The sequence below is a fragment of the Etheostoma spectabile genome, chromosome 21 (genome assembly GCF_008692095.1).
Source record: "Etheostoma spectabile isolate EspeVRDwgs_2016 chromosome 21, UIUC_Espe_1.0, whole genome shotgun sequence".
Lineage (NCBI taxonomy): Eukaryota > Metazoa > Chordata > Actinopteri > Perciformes > Percidae > Etheostoma > Etheostoma spectabile.
In genome coordinates, this window is record NC_045753.1 from 10,557,681 (window position 1) to 10,572,954 (window position 15,274).

The window sequence follows — 15,274 nt, forward strand, 5'->3', positions numbered from 1 at the left end:
CATCGCCAACGAGGACTTTGTCATGGCGCTGATCTACGTGATGACCCTGATCCTCGCTGTGGTGGTGGCGAGTCTGACCATCATGGCAGGAAAACACAATAAGTGGAAGAAGGACGGCGCCTTCATCCTTCTAACCAGCTTGCTCTCTGTGGGCATTTGGGTGGCGTGGATCGTCATGTACGTCTACGGGAACGAGAGGAGAGGGGGCCCCACATGGGATGATCCCACCTTGGCCATCGCTTTGGTGGCGAACGCATGGGTGTTCCTAATCCTCTACACCATCCCTGACATCTGCAGTTTGACCAGAGGCGATGGAAGCCAGCAAAGCCCCGGGCAAGATATGTACCCGAGCCGAGGAGTCGGCTATGAGACGATCCTAAAGGAGCAGAGCTCCCAGAACATCTTCATGGAAAATAAGGCTTTCTCTATGGATGAGACCAACCAAGGTACAGTCAGCATCACATGGTGTTTATTTCATCTTTATAGACCCAATCGCAATGTATGTTTACAATGACTTCCGGGTTGACAACTGCTCCTGTACATACAATTTAACAGCACTTATTTAACTGGGCCAATGATTTACAGGACACTGTATACTCTCATTTCCTTCATCAGAAATATATGTTTGATGCTTTCTTATGTCAACACTTTCACTAGCGTTAGCTTTGAAAGCTAATTTACCTGCCACAGACTCAAGAAAATGACACCACCTATACTAACAGTCAGTTGACACGGCGGGGGGATGTCACAGTTTGTAACTCTAGATTTGTTAATCAAAGACACATTTTGGACCCACGGTATGTCGGGGGAAGGTCTGGTAACATTGTACACTCCGTCCTTTGTCCTTTCATTGGCAGTGCATTAGAATATCACAGAATATAATGAACCACCTTTTACAGAAGCATGATGATTGAAATGTCAAGACTACAAAAACGTCCCAACAAACCGATTAATTTGCATAATGCCCCAAAAAGGTTGTTTTGCATCTACATGCTGACCCCACAGAATGTGATATGCTGCTGATCAAGTCCCGAGCTGATGCAGTAAAAACTCCCCAAAGCTCTAAAGTCTGTCGCCTCGCAGCTCACTGCTGAACGTCAGGCTGCTTGTGGAGTGGAAAATCATAGAGGATGAGCTTGATCTGCTTGTGTCACTGTGGTTTAGACGTGGAAAGCAACTACTTATGTTGGATTATTTCCATTCTTTAGGAGCCCACAACATCTTTCTAACATCTGGAATTATTATTACAGAGTTATTGATTCATCTTTGGCATTAAAAATGCCATAAATATGTCTGTTATACAGTGAAATCTTCAAAGATGAATCGATTAATTGATTAGTTGTCAACTATTAAGTTAATCGGCAACTATTTTGGCAATTAATTAGCTTGTTAAATGTGAATATGTTCTAGTCTCTTCTCTCTTCTGTGACAGAAAACTGAATATCTTTGAGTTGTGGACAAAACGAGACATTTGAGGACGTCACCAAACAACTACTTGATTAATCGATAAAATCATGAATAATTGTTAGTTGCTGCCCTATATTTTAGGAACTCTGATAAACAGCCTTGCTGGCCAGTGAACACTTTACTTAGAAATAATCTAAAGAGTTATTGCATAAAACAATATGGTTTATAAATTCAGATTATTCTGTTTTTAATTCTCGATGAACCCTAAATGCCGTTCGCACAGCTGTTGTGTGATATCATAATGATCAGATCTGAGTTTTTGATATAGAATTTGACTTCAGCCTTAGTCATTAACTCCCCAGTTAACTCCCTAGATAGTTTACTTCTTTCCTCATACTGTGAGGTATGACTAAAAAGCCAACACTACGTGTCACCAGCCCCGGGACAGAAAAAGCCGACCAACCTTCTGGTCACATTGCTTTCCCCAGAGTTTCACTCAGGTAATGAGTTCTCTGAAACACTCCTGTTAATCAGTGTCTAGGCTCCCTATCCCACATGTAAACACTGCCACTCCGACTCCCACCAGCAACATCACACTTCTTGTTTGCATTGTTTCCACGGAAACTGAGGTGTGGCAACAGTTTCATCCGATGGGAAAATTATTTGACGCTCGGATCAGGCATGTCTCACATCCCTTTCTACTGGTAGTTTCTCCAGGATACATCCCTGAAATCCCAGAGGACAGATAAAGGACAGAGCAGCCTCGGGGTCTCGTTTGGTTGATGAAGGGCTGCTTATCTTCAGTGATTGTGAAATAAAGATTTAAGAGATGGTTGCCTGGGAATGATAGCACTTAAAAGGCCCTAAAAATATCACTCAAAGGGCTTGTTTAAGATAACAGCATGCTGTTGTGTTGTCTCTGTCTGTCCATTACAGGGTCCAAGCCGGTGTCTCCATACAGCGGCTACACCGGTCAGCTGCGGAGTTCAGTCTACCAGCCCACTGAGCTGGCCATAATCAGCAAAGGAGTGGGAAATGTGAGTATACACCCGAGTGTATTTGTGTACACAGACACACCTGAATATGGCATGATCTTAGCTGGTCCACATGTACTCTTTTGTTGTCCCTTTGGTGGAAGAGGTGGTCACATATACCACCCCTTCACCTCATTTATCGGATTATTGAGTGTTTTTTGTCATGGGCCCATGTTATTATCACTTCATGCAGCACCCTCCGGACGTATCCTATACCACAGTCATTCCCAGAGCTTCCACCCACTCTGCAGCCAACAGCGGGAGCAGCACACCCTCGGCACACACCGACAACGGGAACACCACACACACACAGACAAACGGAAATAGCGTAGGTCGTGTCCTGAACTCCCCCTCCTCTCCCCCCACGCCTCTTTGCTCCACAGCTCTCCTTGTTTCTCCTAATCAACTCGCAAACTTGCTTTTCTCTTCTCCCGCCTCTGCGCCTATCAACCCCTCAGCACCTGCGGTATCCATAGTAACTTCTTCTACAGGTTGACCATGAATCACTTCTTTGTCTGGGTTTCTGTTTTTTTCTTACAATGTGGAGCTCACTCTCTTTCAAGGCCTCTTGTCTTTTTGCCTCGCTTGCTCATTGTACTCAGTGCACACTGTACTTCTTTCATCTGGTTTTTACTACAATGCAGGACTATGTTGGTGATAAGGGTCAACTTTGATTTGTCTCTTTCCGCTCTTATGGCAGTCTAGTCTTTTCCATGTTTATATATATAATTTTTAAAGAAATACTTCAATGAAAACCTACTGTGTGTTTTAAGTAGGATACCACTAGGAATTTAGGGTGGCTGTAGAAAGTTTGTAGTTCCCTGATTCATGGACGGGACCTGTAGTCAGTTTGGATTCACAGCCGTTACAGTTTATGTCAATAAGACAAAGGTTCTTATAGAAGCTATTTAGACGTAGATTATTCCTCCGTTTTCCAGGTATGTTCTTAGTATTTGTCAAATGTATACATGGTAGGGCTGTCAAAATTATGGAAACTAACGAGTTAACAAAAATTCCTTTTATTGCCAGTAATTTCTATGACGCACGACTAACGCACGCTAGCTTTGTGATTTGGGCCTTGGGCTGGTTTGTAGTTTGAAAAAAACAATCACAGTATCTCAAATACCACTTGACCATTGACAACTTATGATAAAAAGTATGTTCAAAAGTATTGTACAGTTAACTAATTGCAACTATATGTTTTAAGCCATCCACAACCCTATGTAAAATAGCCTGTGTTTACCAAATTTGTTGGTAGCAGAGTTAGCTCTGTAATCTCCCACAAGATGCAAATACATTTGCAACTGTGAACTGCAACTGACAACAGGTAACAACACTAGGAACAAAGACACATCTAGCGATATTTTTCTTAAAAGAATCAGTCAAACATATAGCAGGAATACACATGGATATTTCTTCCCCCCCCCCCCACCAAACTAGTGTCTGAAACCCTCCATTCCCTTCATGAGAAATACTTAAATTGATAACTCTATCTACTATGTTTGCAAGCAAAAAGTACTGTAGATAATATGAAAACACAACAAAAGACAACAACAACATAACATATTTTTCAGAAAAATAAGTCAATACAGTGTACTAGGAAGCAGACTTGCTCTGGGTGACCTTTTGAATCTACTGTACTGTCTGCTGTCCTTCATGACTGAGCGCGTCTTTCAGAGCCACCGTCCTAGTTGATACTGTAAACATGTTCTCAGTGGAGTTCTCATTTAAAATGCTGTTTAATCAACAACTCTACCGTCTCTCTTGGTCTGCAGGGGAACGGCCCGCATAGGACGGTCCAGTGGTGAAAATGCTACGACACTCGTCACCACCCGTCAAGATAACTCTGAATTCCTTTGCACCTGCTGACTGTATGTTTGCTGTTCTCCATGGTTCCCTAAGCTGGTTCTAAGAGGAATCCTTCAGCCCAGACATGTGGAGGTGAACGCCGGGTCATCGCCCACTGATGGAAAACAGCTAAACCTTTCTATTGACTGTTTGTTACCAATGTCCTGCTGGGTGTCAGATGGTGTAGAGCTTCATTTGGAAGTCAAAGCGAGGGGATTTGCTGCACAACAAAGACTTTTTTGCGGACTGTGAACTCTCTGCTGGAGCCAGTCACACAGATGAAGAGTGACGGACGAGCTAACAGCGCACATATAACAAATGCACCACATTTTCCCCCTACACACACCATAGACAACCTGTTATAGCCGTTACACTGAACACTTGAATAAAAAAACATTATTAGAAGGGTTGCATTCACTTCCACACACAAAAAATATTATGCACAAGTCTAATTATAGGAGTCAATACACACTTTTGTGCCTGGTTTGTGAAAAGTGTTTATAACCACAAAGTTAACACGTAAAATTGAGCAAAATTGATTTAATGTAAATATATGTTGTTAATGTGTCAACAGTTCTACACTGCATGGAAGCATTGTGTGAATATGCATATTTAATTCTATTTATAGCACCAGTGTGTACTATTTAATTATTTTATCTCATTTCAGTCAATCAAACAACCACGAGAACACAGAGCTGAAATCACGCGCGTGATTGGCTTGTTTTACTCTGTCATTTCTCACAGGTTTCTTTCATCATTCTTCCTAAAAAGACATGAAACTATGTGATGCTTTTGTGTCCATATATTCCTAAATAAATATGTATCTACTGCTTTACCTGGCCGTACAATTTGAGAATCTTGTCATTTTAAGTTAAATTTTAAACAAGTCTTTAGCTGTGTTATAACCCGTTCCCTATCACGGAAACAGTGCACTACCGTACATGGTGTGTTCGCCATTTTGTAGTGTTTTTCAAATTCTCTGCGGTTAATTTCCTTCACTATATAGTCATTATAAAATACCCAGAATGCAACGCACCCAAGGGGGTAAGCCAACCTCCACAAAGCGTAGCTCCTATGGCGCTATTTCAATGCTACCAAGCACTCACCCGCCGTTAGCATTCCATTGACTGCCATTCATTTTGCCGAAATGGACAAACTGTATTTGTCCGTTGTTTATTTCTTAAGAAACATGACAATGTATAAAAGGCTCCATTACCTTGAGCTCACATTTTTGTAAAGATAGGCTAACGATTGTGTCATAACCAAGCAATTGGTTATGAAAAAATCATCATATTGTCAGAAGAAGCTCACACACAGTTTTGACTTCCATTAGCTGTTTAGGTTTGATTACTAATGTTAACTAGCATGTTAGTTAGCAGTAATTAGCCTCTGACTATGTTATTGTTAACTAGCATGTTAGCAGTAATTAGCCTGTGCCTATGTAAATATTAACTAGCATGTTAGTTAGCAGTAATTAGCCTGTGTCTATGTTAATTTAAACTAGCATGTTAGTTAGCAGTAATTAGCCTGTGTCTATGTTAATGTTAACTAGCATGTTAGTTAGCAGTAATTAGCCTGTGCCTATGTTAATGTTAACTAGCATGTTAGTTAGCAGTAATTAGCCTGTGTCTATGTTAATGTTAACTAGCATGTTAGTTAGCAGTAATTAGCCTGTGTCTATGTTAATGTTAACTAGCATGTTAGTTAGCAGTAATTAGACTGTGCCTATATTATCTCCTAACATAGACCTACCTCTCCATCTCTGCTGATTGGGAATGATTGAGATTTCTCTTGCACAGCTACCAGAAGACTTACAGCTTTCAGACAGGTTGTTCACGTCACAGCTACGTCTTCCAGCTCAGTTGGAGGCTGCACAGTAACGCTCAGCATCACCGGGAAAGAGCTTCTAACAGACTTCACTGGACTCCGTCCAGAGCAACGGGATCGGTTGGTCGATTTCTTTAACTGTCTATGGATATACCCTACATCTTTTTCCCATAACCCACAATGCATCGCAGCTGGGTTTTCCCCAAGAAGTAGAGAAAGCAGAAATCGCTGTGAAAACTGAAAAGGAAAAATGGAGTGGGCTTTTGTTTCTGATCAGTGTAAATGTAACATGTAACATACTGTATATAGTACTACATTACATGTCTTTCAGGGACGTATTAGAAGTATTTCAGGTTCGGTTTGAATGCATGATGTTGGGCGTAGCACGCCTCCGTCACACACATCACCGGAGCATCTCCTGACGCAAGTCACACGTGACGTGTTTTCAGTGAGTGTCCGAAATCTCGTTTGGTCATTCCCTATATATTTCAATATTTAAAAAAACACTGCATAGGGAATAGTGAGGAAGTGAATGAGGGAACAGTTTCAAACACAGCTTTAGCTACAGAAGCTCCATCAAAGCCTTGTGGGAGTTGTAGTGTGCAAATCTATGGTCCCTAAGTCAAAGCTTATTACCATCATGAATTGAGCAGACAGAAAACTACAATTTTATTTAACGATTTGTCATTTTTCATCAATTGTTCTCACAAATCTCAGATCTTTGGCTTCTCTGAGCCAAACCAAAGATATATGTATGAAGAAAACAGTGGGCACAAATGTTCAATCGAGTGTGCGAAATCATTTACTCTTCACTACGGAGTCCATTGTATGAATGTATGAATGTAAATACATATGTGTACAGTCCCTAACTTAAAGGGGGAATCTTACTACCATATTTATTAGTGATTAATCTGTCATTTTTCATCATTTAGTCTCAATTATCTCAGAGCTTTGGCTTCTCTGAGCCAGAGCTTTGTTTACCTGCACAGTCTAAACCAAAGACATGGAGAAAACAGGTTGCAGGTCGTTGTCATTAACCATGCGTACATATAGCTATAAAAAGTACTGTAGGCACTGTAATTTGTATGTATTTAATAACTGTATGAATGGTCACTGCAATTTCGTAAGACATCATGTTAGATGTTTTGCATAAGTTTTCATAATTACACGCAAACCCATTCATGAGAATGTGAAGAAAGGAATTTAAAAACACAGTGTTGTTTATTCATGGAAAGAAAACACTATTGTCATGTTTCAACTTTTAGAAAGACAAACGAAAGATGCTTGAAGAGAAAACGGATTGTCTGGCTGGGAATAATCCCACAAACAGGACGAGACTCCAGCTGTTTCTACATTTAGTTTTAATGTATTCGCATGTTTTGACCACAGACGTTATGTGATTTGTCTTTAATATACAGCAAATAAATATTCACTTGTGATGTTATGGATAGTGTGTTTTTTAATCAAAATGTCATGTACACATGAGGTGACGAGGGCAGGACGGCGTGACAGGAAGTATGTTGTCTGGATGGACTGGCGAGCATTTGATCAGGACCTCGAAGGACGCCTTGACTCAGGACTAAACACACTCTAAAAGGTTTAATGAAGAGAAGATCTGCGTTTATGAAACAGGCAAACCCAGACGAAAGAAACTGCAGACAAAACCAGTGAAGTCTGTTGCTGCCAGTGTTGCAGTATGGAGATCGGTCTTGGGGCCCTATCTGGGGCCCTGTGCAGCGCGGCACAAAGCCTGACGCAAATGCTATTTTAAGACCATCCTGCACCCACGTCATTTAAGTAGCAAATGCACCTGCGTCCATCTTTGCACCCATGGGCGGGCCGGTCTTACAGGGAGGTTGTTCAGGTGCATTCTGGGCGTTTTGCTATCTTGATGCAGCGGGAAGTGATCTCGCCATTGACCGACAAAAACCCCTAAAGTCAATAACGCAGGATTTCATTGTTATTTTAACAGCGCAATAGTAAAATAGGCCTGGGCTCGTGCACAGCTCGTGCACACTATGCTTGTTACACACACACACACACACACACACACACACACACACAGGGACGCACAGCAGCACACAAACATGCAAAAGATTACAAATACAAATATAGTGCATATCCTCCATCATAACAGCAATGTGCTCTAGATTTGAATAAAAAGGACTGCATAGATATCACTAAACAGCCTGTGCATTGTCTGATTTATGTGTTAACATCTTTACTGGGATTGGATGTAAAACTGCCTGCTTCAAATGCAGCCAACAACTTGACTCATTTCTCATTTTAAATGTGTTACTGTAGACCCCCTCTCCCCGCCCCCCCTTAACACACTTCTCCCAAAAAAGTGAATGTGTGAGACAGGAGAAGACGGTCTGGCTGTCTGGCACTGGTCTGGTCCTGACTCGGTCTCAACCCCTCAAAGTCTTGGTCTTGACTTGGTCTCGATACGATCTGGTCTTGGTGATGACTTGGTTCGGTTTAGGTGGTCTTGACTACAACACATTGGTTGATACACATTGACTTTTACTTTGCTCATTGCTTATTTTGCAATTTTTTCATATATTTTTGTTGCCACAATGAGGGCCACTAAATGGCAGAAGGGTACTGTACAACATTAATGAGTTGACAAGGTGCAGTTAAGTGGACCACTAGTTTAACAAGGTGTACCTGAACGCACCATGGAGTCCCATCGGAGCCCACAAGCTGTGCCTTTGTTTGTTTCCATGACTCACTCTTGAGGAAGGCAAACTGTTGCCACACCGGTAACTTGAGGGAAGCGGGAGGATTTTCCAGTTCTTTTCTGGAAAAGTGCAGCTGCGGGCTACCGATAAGCTCACGTCACCCTGTGTCTTTAGCTGCATGCTACCAGGCGGGAAGCTACGCTGTGTCTGTTTGTGTTTTTCTTTGGATGTGCGCAGGTAGGCGAGGGTGGAGAGAGAAACATGCCAGGGGAAGGGCTTCTGATTTTGATTGTAGAAATTGTAGAAAAGCTTATTTTGATCCATTTTCGATTAAAAATGGGAATCGTGACACCCCTACTAGTACATCATATGTCCTTATCCTGTCGGCCAACCATTATATTTATTCCCCTTACATTATGACTGCTGTTTGGATACAAGTTGGAAGGCCAGTGTTCGTGAGAGGAACAACAGCAGGCACACAAATTCAATCATGCTCATCAACTCGTGCGAACACGTATCGATCCAAGCCCACGGACATCAGAGGGTCGGATTCATCAAGGTCGCCAGAGGGATGGAAAGAATTGATCATGGTTTCAGTTATCTGGTTCCTTTGGATAAACTATCTTCAGAATCTCCTGGAGAGGAAGGCGCTGCAGTGCAGCTTTTCACTGAACCCCGTGCCAGCCACCAACGCTGTGAGGACGATTAATGCAGTGGAACAATCTGTGTTTCTCTGTAATAAAGTTGTATCCTGTCCGTGCGATTGGTACAGAGTTGAACCCAGAAGGTGGTTAGCTTAGTTTGGCATAAAGACTGAGAGCAGGAAAGGGGGAGGGGGGGGCAAAGCTATCCTGCTTCCCTTTAACCCACCTGTTGTCCTTGGGTCAAATTTGACCCCTTTAAAAAATGTCTACATCTGAAATATGGGTTTCTTTTTAACCAAATTACCAAATAAAATAGAATGAATTGTATACAACACTATTTTCAAATACAACTGATCACTTTCATTCTTTACTAAACTCACCTTTACGCTGCTCTGATCTTAACTGTTAGTCAAAATAATTCATAATTTCTGCTTTTTTAACTCAAATTTTAGGTACAATGTACTGTAAAACTAGAGGCAGTAAGGTAGTAAAAGTCTGAAAAAGGGACAAAAATGTCAAATTTCTGTCCCTTTTTGACCCGGGTGGACAACACAAGGGTTAAATAGAGCAACAGAGATCCATGGGTGAACATGCAAGATATTATGTATAACAAGAAGGTAAAAGTAACACAAGGAGAACCACAAATACGGAGAGAGAGAGAGTTAAAATATAAGGTAAATAAAAAGTCAAGTATAACATACATAAAGTATAATGTTAAATAAACACAAGTGTTTCGGGCAGAGTGTAAACGTGGATCAGAGAGTACAGGGAGGAACTTCAAGGAGCCCCGAAGCTGTGACCACTTAACCTCCGCTGTGTCCCAGAAACCTGGACAGAGCACAGAGTACACACACACACACACACACACACACACACACACACACACACACACACACACACACACACACACACACACACACACACACACACACACACTCACACACACACACACACACACACTCACACACAGGAAGACAAATCAAAAGAAAGAAGAAAAGAGAAACAGATCTCTTGATAGATAAAAAAAAAAAGACGGACAGAAATAAATAGGGGCAAAGTGAAAACAACCTTTTGCTGAGTCAGATAACATCCTATTTGAAGTAATAACATCCTTTTTTGGAATAATCATTTTCTTAAAATCAGAGGCGGTGCCTTACTGTGGGAAATATTTTCACGTGTTTTTAACCCCACATTTATCCCCAGAGAAGAGATATTATTAATGTGTAATCATAAATAAAAGGTAGATTAACAGTGAATGAGTATTTCTGTGTTTACTGTTATATGTGTATTGTTAGTCTTTTGTAGAACCAAATCTTTGGAGGATTGATGTTATTTAACACTTAATTATATCATATATTAATATTATAAATATTAATATAATTGTTACCCCTAAAATGGCATGTGGCCCCGGCCTGGCCCCTCCATTTAAATGGTCTAGAAGCTCCTTTGCTTAAAATGTAACATCATATGATTGAATGAATAATTTATTTAACCCTCCGAGGTTCAAGGGTATTTTCTTGATTTTTCCACATCTTCTTAAATTCTTCTTTTAAGGTATTTCCATATGACCTAATCCCCATGTGTTGCATATCAAAATGTTAATAACACACTCAGCTTTCCCTGTAGTGACGCCGCCATTTGTCCTAGAACAATGAGTAAAGACATAATTTGGCCCTGAAGCTGAAAAGTTGAAGTTTGATTTTTAAAATTCCTCACAATCTCTTAAAACATTGTTTTGGTGCCGGAAATTAGTTTAGAAATGTCTAAGGTTCACAAACGTATTGTGATATATGAATAAAGTAGTACATTAATGTATAATAAATGTCTTGAGTAAGAGTGATGGTGTATAAAACATCTCTTGGACGCTCCGGCGCGTCCTTCTCCATCAGAAGGTAATTTTATTTGACGTGTTTAAGGGTCACTTTAATATCATTATAGGTTATCTATAAAATATGATTTCTATAATTCTATAATTTGGGGTGGCAGTGGCTCAGTCTGAGAGGGAGTTGAGTTGGGAACCGGAGGGTCGCTGGATCAAGTCCCCGTACGGACCAAAGTCTGGTGGTGGACTTCACCTCCTGGGCACTGCCAAGGTGTTCTCGAGCAAGGCACTGAACCCCCCCCCCCTTAGCTGCTCAGGGTGCTGGCCCAGCACTGGCAGCCCCCCCCCACTCTATTAGTGCATGTATAGGACCTGAGCGTGTGTGTGTGTGTGTGTGTGTGTGTGTGTGTGTATTCCAGGCGTGTGTGTAGTGTGTAACAACAACAGAGTGTAGATTGAAATTTCCCCATAGGGGATCAATAAAGATAATAAAGTGTATCTCAATTGCCAACAACATTATGAAATCTTGTCAGACTTTTTGTAATCCTTTGACATGGATCCCTCTGATTATACAAACACACACACACACACACACACACACACACACACACACACACACACACAGATCTGGACTCCCCCTCCCCCATTCATGTGTCTGAAGTGAACTGGCTCGGGCTGCTGGCTGCCGTGGTAACACTGCTGTTGTCAAGAGGTGGGCCTGTGATTTATTAGCGATCCGACTGCTGGGTTCTGATAACCTCCAGGTCTCCTGAAGGAACCCCCCAGGTCTTTTCCAGGCTCAGCAGGCCCTGCGTGCTGTTTTTATCCGAGATTCTCACTTTTACATGATGGACAAAGCAAAACTGCAATACTGCTGCGGGCCAGATAAGACACTTGAAGATAAATTGAATATGCAACAATATGCTTTGTCTTTTTCACCTTTTATGTCCAGCGGAAGGATCTCGCTCCTTCTGTGATAATGTTGAGTTACAAAAGCTCCGACCTCAGTTTATTATCCAGAGGGCGACAGCTACGGGACTGATACGCTAGGTGAGGTTTGCAGGGTGAAAAGGGGGCGTGCTATTCTTATCCTAAGGCCTGGTTCAATTCAATTAAATTTTATTTATAATATCAATTCATAATAAAGTATCTCGAGACACTTTACAGATAGAGCAGGTCTAGACCACTCTATAATTTACAGATAGAGCAGGTCTAGACCTCTCTATAATTTTCAGATAGAGCAGGTCTAGACCACTCTATAATTTGCAGATAGAGCAGGTCTAGACCACTGTATAATTTACAGATACAGCAGGTCTAGACCACTCTATAATTTACAGATAGAGCAGGTCTAGACCACTCTATAATTTACAGATAGAGCAGGTCTAGACCTCTCTATAATTTACAGATAGAGCAGGTCTAGACCACTCTATAATTTACAGATAGAGCAGGTCTAGACCTCTCTATAATTTACAGATAGAGCAGGTCTAGACCACTCTATAATTTACAGATAGAACAGGTCTAGACCGCTCTATAATTTACAGATAGAGCAGGTCTAGACCACTCTCTATAATTTACAAGGACCTAACAGGTCTAGTAGTTCCCTCCAGAGCAAGCAACAGTGCAGGAAAAACTCCTTTAGGAAGAAACCTGGGACAGACCCAGTCTCTTGGTGGGTGGCGTCTGACATTCGACGCTCTTTACAAATACAATTGATCACTTTCATTCCTGACTAAACTCATCTGTACGTTCCTTTGATCTTATTAGTCAAGTTAATTTAGAATTTCAGCTATTTTAACTAAAAGATTAGGTATAATTTGATATAAATGACTGTTATTGACCGTGAATTCCAAACAGTAGTGTAAAACTAGTGGTAGTTAAGGTGGTGTTAGTGAAAAGGAAAATGTCCAATTTTTGTCTGTTTTTGACTCGGGAGGACAACACAAGGGTTAAGGGTTGCAAATAACAGGTTTCCTTTGAACATGTCTTCATAAATGAAAGTCAGCGGATGATCTGCGGACATCCATTTTGAAACAAATATAAGGTAAAACTCAGAATGTTGACACATCTCCACCCAAGCAAAAAAAAAGCCATATGCTTCATCTTGGATTACCTTTAAAAACTGTAAAACAGATTCCGGTTGGCTCTGCCCATTAATTCATGTCACATGTTGCTTATCTTCTTTCCAGAGTCCTTGTGCTTTCTAGCATCGCAAATTTCCTTGGATTGCGGTGGCACCTGGATTGTGGTTGCAACCACTGCTGTGGTCCTGCTCAATGCATCAACTGCTACTACTATTATTTTTATTTTGTGTCTTTTCTGTTGCTGTAATTGCCACCATTCACCTTGTCATTCCATTATACTGTATTTATTGTAAATAGGTACTATAATGTATCTGTGTTTTAACGTTATCTGTCTTTCTCTCTCTTTTACATCCAAGGTTTCTGCTTAAAAAAAGGAAGATTTTCACTCCAAATGCTTGCTCTTGGCGGGAATTGTTGGGTCTCTGTAAATGATATATCTGTGAAGTGTCCTGAGATTCTTCTGTTATGATTGGACACTATAAACCAAACTGAATTGAACTGCATTTGTCCATTCATGATAAAAAAACATGTGATAGAACAGGACCCTGCAGACCACATTAAGATCTGTGACATCTTCTGAGCCCATACGCCTCAGCAGGCTGTTTGATATTTGCGGGGGAGGATGAGACTGCGTTTCCAGGGGAACATGGACGGTACCACGGCTTCCTGGAGCAGCAGTGTCAGGAGTGTGAGGATGAGGAGGATGAGGCTGCGTTCCAGGGGACACTGGACGGTACGCCGCTTCCCTGAGCAGCAGTGTCCGGGTGTGAGGATGAGGAGGAGCGGTGTGCGTTTCCAGGGAACATGGACGTACCAGGCTTCCTGGAGCAGCAGTGTCAGGATGGTGAGGATGAGGGAGGATGAGCTGCGTTACCAGGGGAACATGGACGTACCAGGCTTCCTGGAGCAGCAGTGTCAGGAGTGTGAGGATGAGGAGATGAGGCTGCATTACCAGGGAACATGGACGTACCACGGCTTCTGAGCAGCAGTGTCAGGAGTGTGAGGATGAGGAGATGAGGCTGCTTACCAGGGGAACATGGACGGTACCACGGCTTCCTGGAGCAGCAGTGTCAGGAGTGTGAGGATGAGGAGGATGAGGCTGCGTTACCAGGGGAACATGGACGGTACCACGGCTTCCTGGAGCAGCAGTGTCAGGAGTGTGAGGATGAGGAGGATGAGGCTGCGTTACCAGGGGAACATGGACGGTACCACGGCTTCCTGGAGCAGCAGTGTCAGGAGTGTGAGGATGAGGAGGATGAGGCTGCGTTACCAGGGGAACATGGACGGTACCACGGCTTCCTGGAGCAGCAGTGTCAGGAGTGTGAGGATGAGGAGGATGAGGCTGCGTTACCAGGGGAACATGGACAGTACCACGGCTTCCTGGAGCAGCAGTGTCAGGAGTGTGAGGGCGTCTCACTGAGAGCTAATTGGTGCTAGAAGCCAGCGCCTGCATCCTGCTGATAGTGCTTGTGTTCGTGACACCGAGCGGCTTGTCCAATGAGTTAGTGACACACACACACACACACACACACACAGTGTGCTATCTAGCTGGGGAATAAACGGCTGTGAACTTTCTGAACACAATGACAGGAGAAGAAGCTGCTACGAAGCTTTTTATATCTTTAAATGGCACTTGGAGGATATAATGTACAGTCAGAGAGGCTGGCTACACGGTCTTATGAGATAGTGTCATCTGGTAAGACAACACACAAACTCCCCAGTGATTTTTATGATGTATATATATATATATATGTATGATTTCAGACATTATGTACAGTGTAAGTTGCACATAAAACACAGAGGAAAGGACACTCGCGGAGCCAGGACAGCCTGTGAGAGTTTCACCAGGATGACTGGAGCAACGATCAAGCCGAGAGTGGTTGGTGAGCCGGGGTTGATAAGCTGTGGTTGATTGGAGATGGCGGGC

General features: G+C 42.2%; 1 protein-coding gene across 3 annotated transcripts in view; it reads left to right on the top strand.

Annotated features, from left to right (window-relative positions):
* gprc5c (G protein-coupled receptor, class C, group 5, member C) overlaps positions 1-5,124 on the top strand; it is a 7,926-nt gene extending 2,802 nt beyond the window's left edge. For 2 of the 3 annotated variants that reach the window (XM_032502768.1, XM_032502767.1), the window contains exons 2-5: positions 1-446; positions 2,344-2,444; positions 2,635-2,769; positions 4,217-5,124. The exon at positions 1-446 is cut by the window's left edge. In XM_032502768.1, coding sequence (XP_032358659.1) covers positions 1-446; positions 2,344-2,444; positions 2,635-2,769; positions 4,217-4,249 — 715 coding nt within the window. In that variant the 3' untranslated portion in view covers positions 4,250-5,124. The remainder of the gene's footprint in view (positions 447-2,343; positions 2,445-2,634; positions 2,770-4,216) is intronic. The other variant, XM_032502769.1, reaches the window with a different exon arrangement.
* The last annotated feature ends 10,150 nt before the right edge of the window (positions 5,125-15,274 follow it).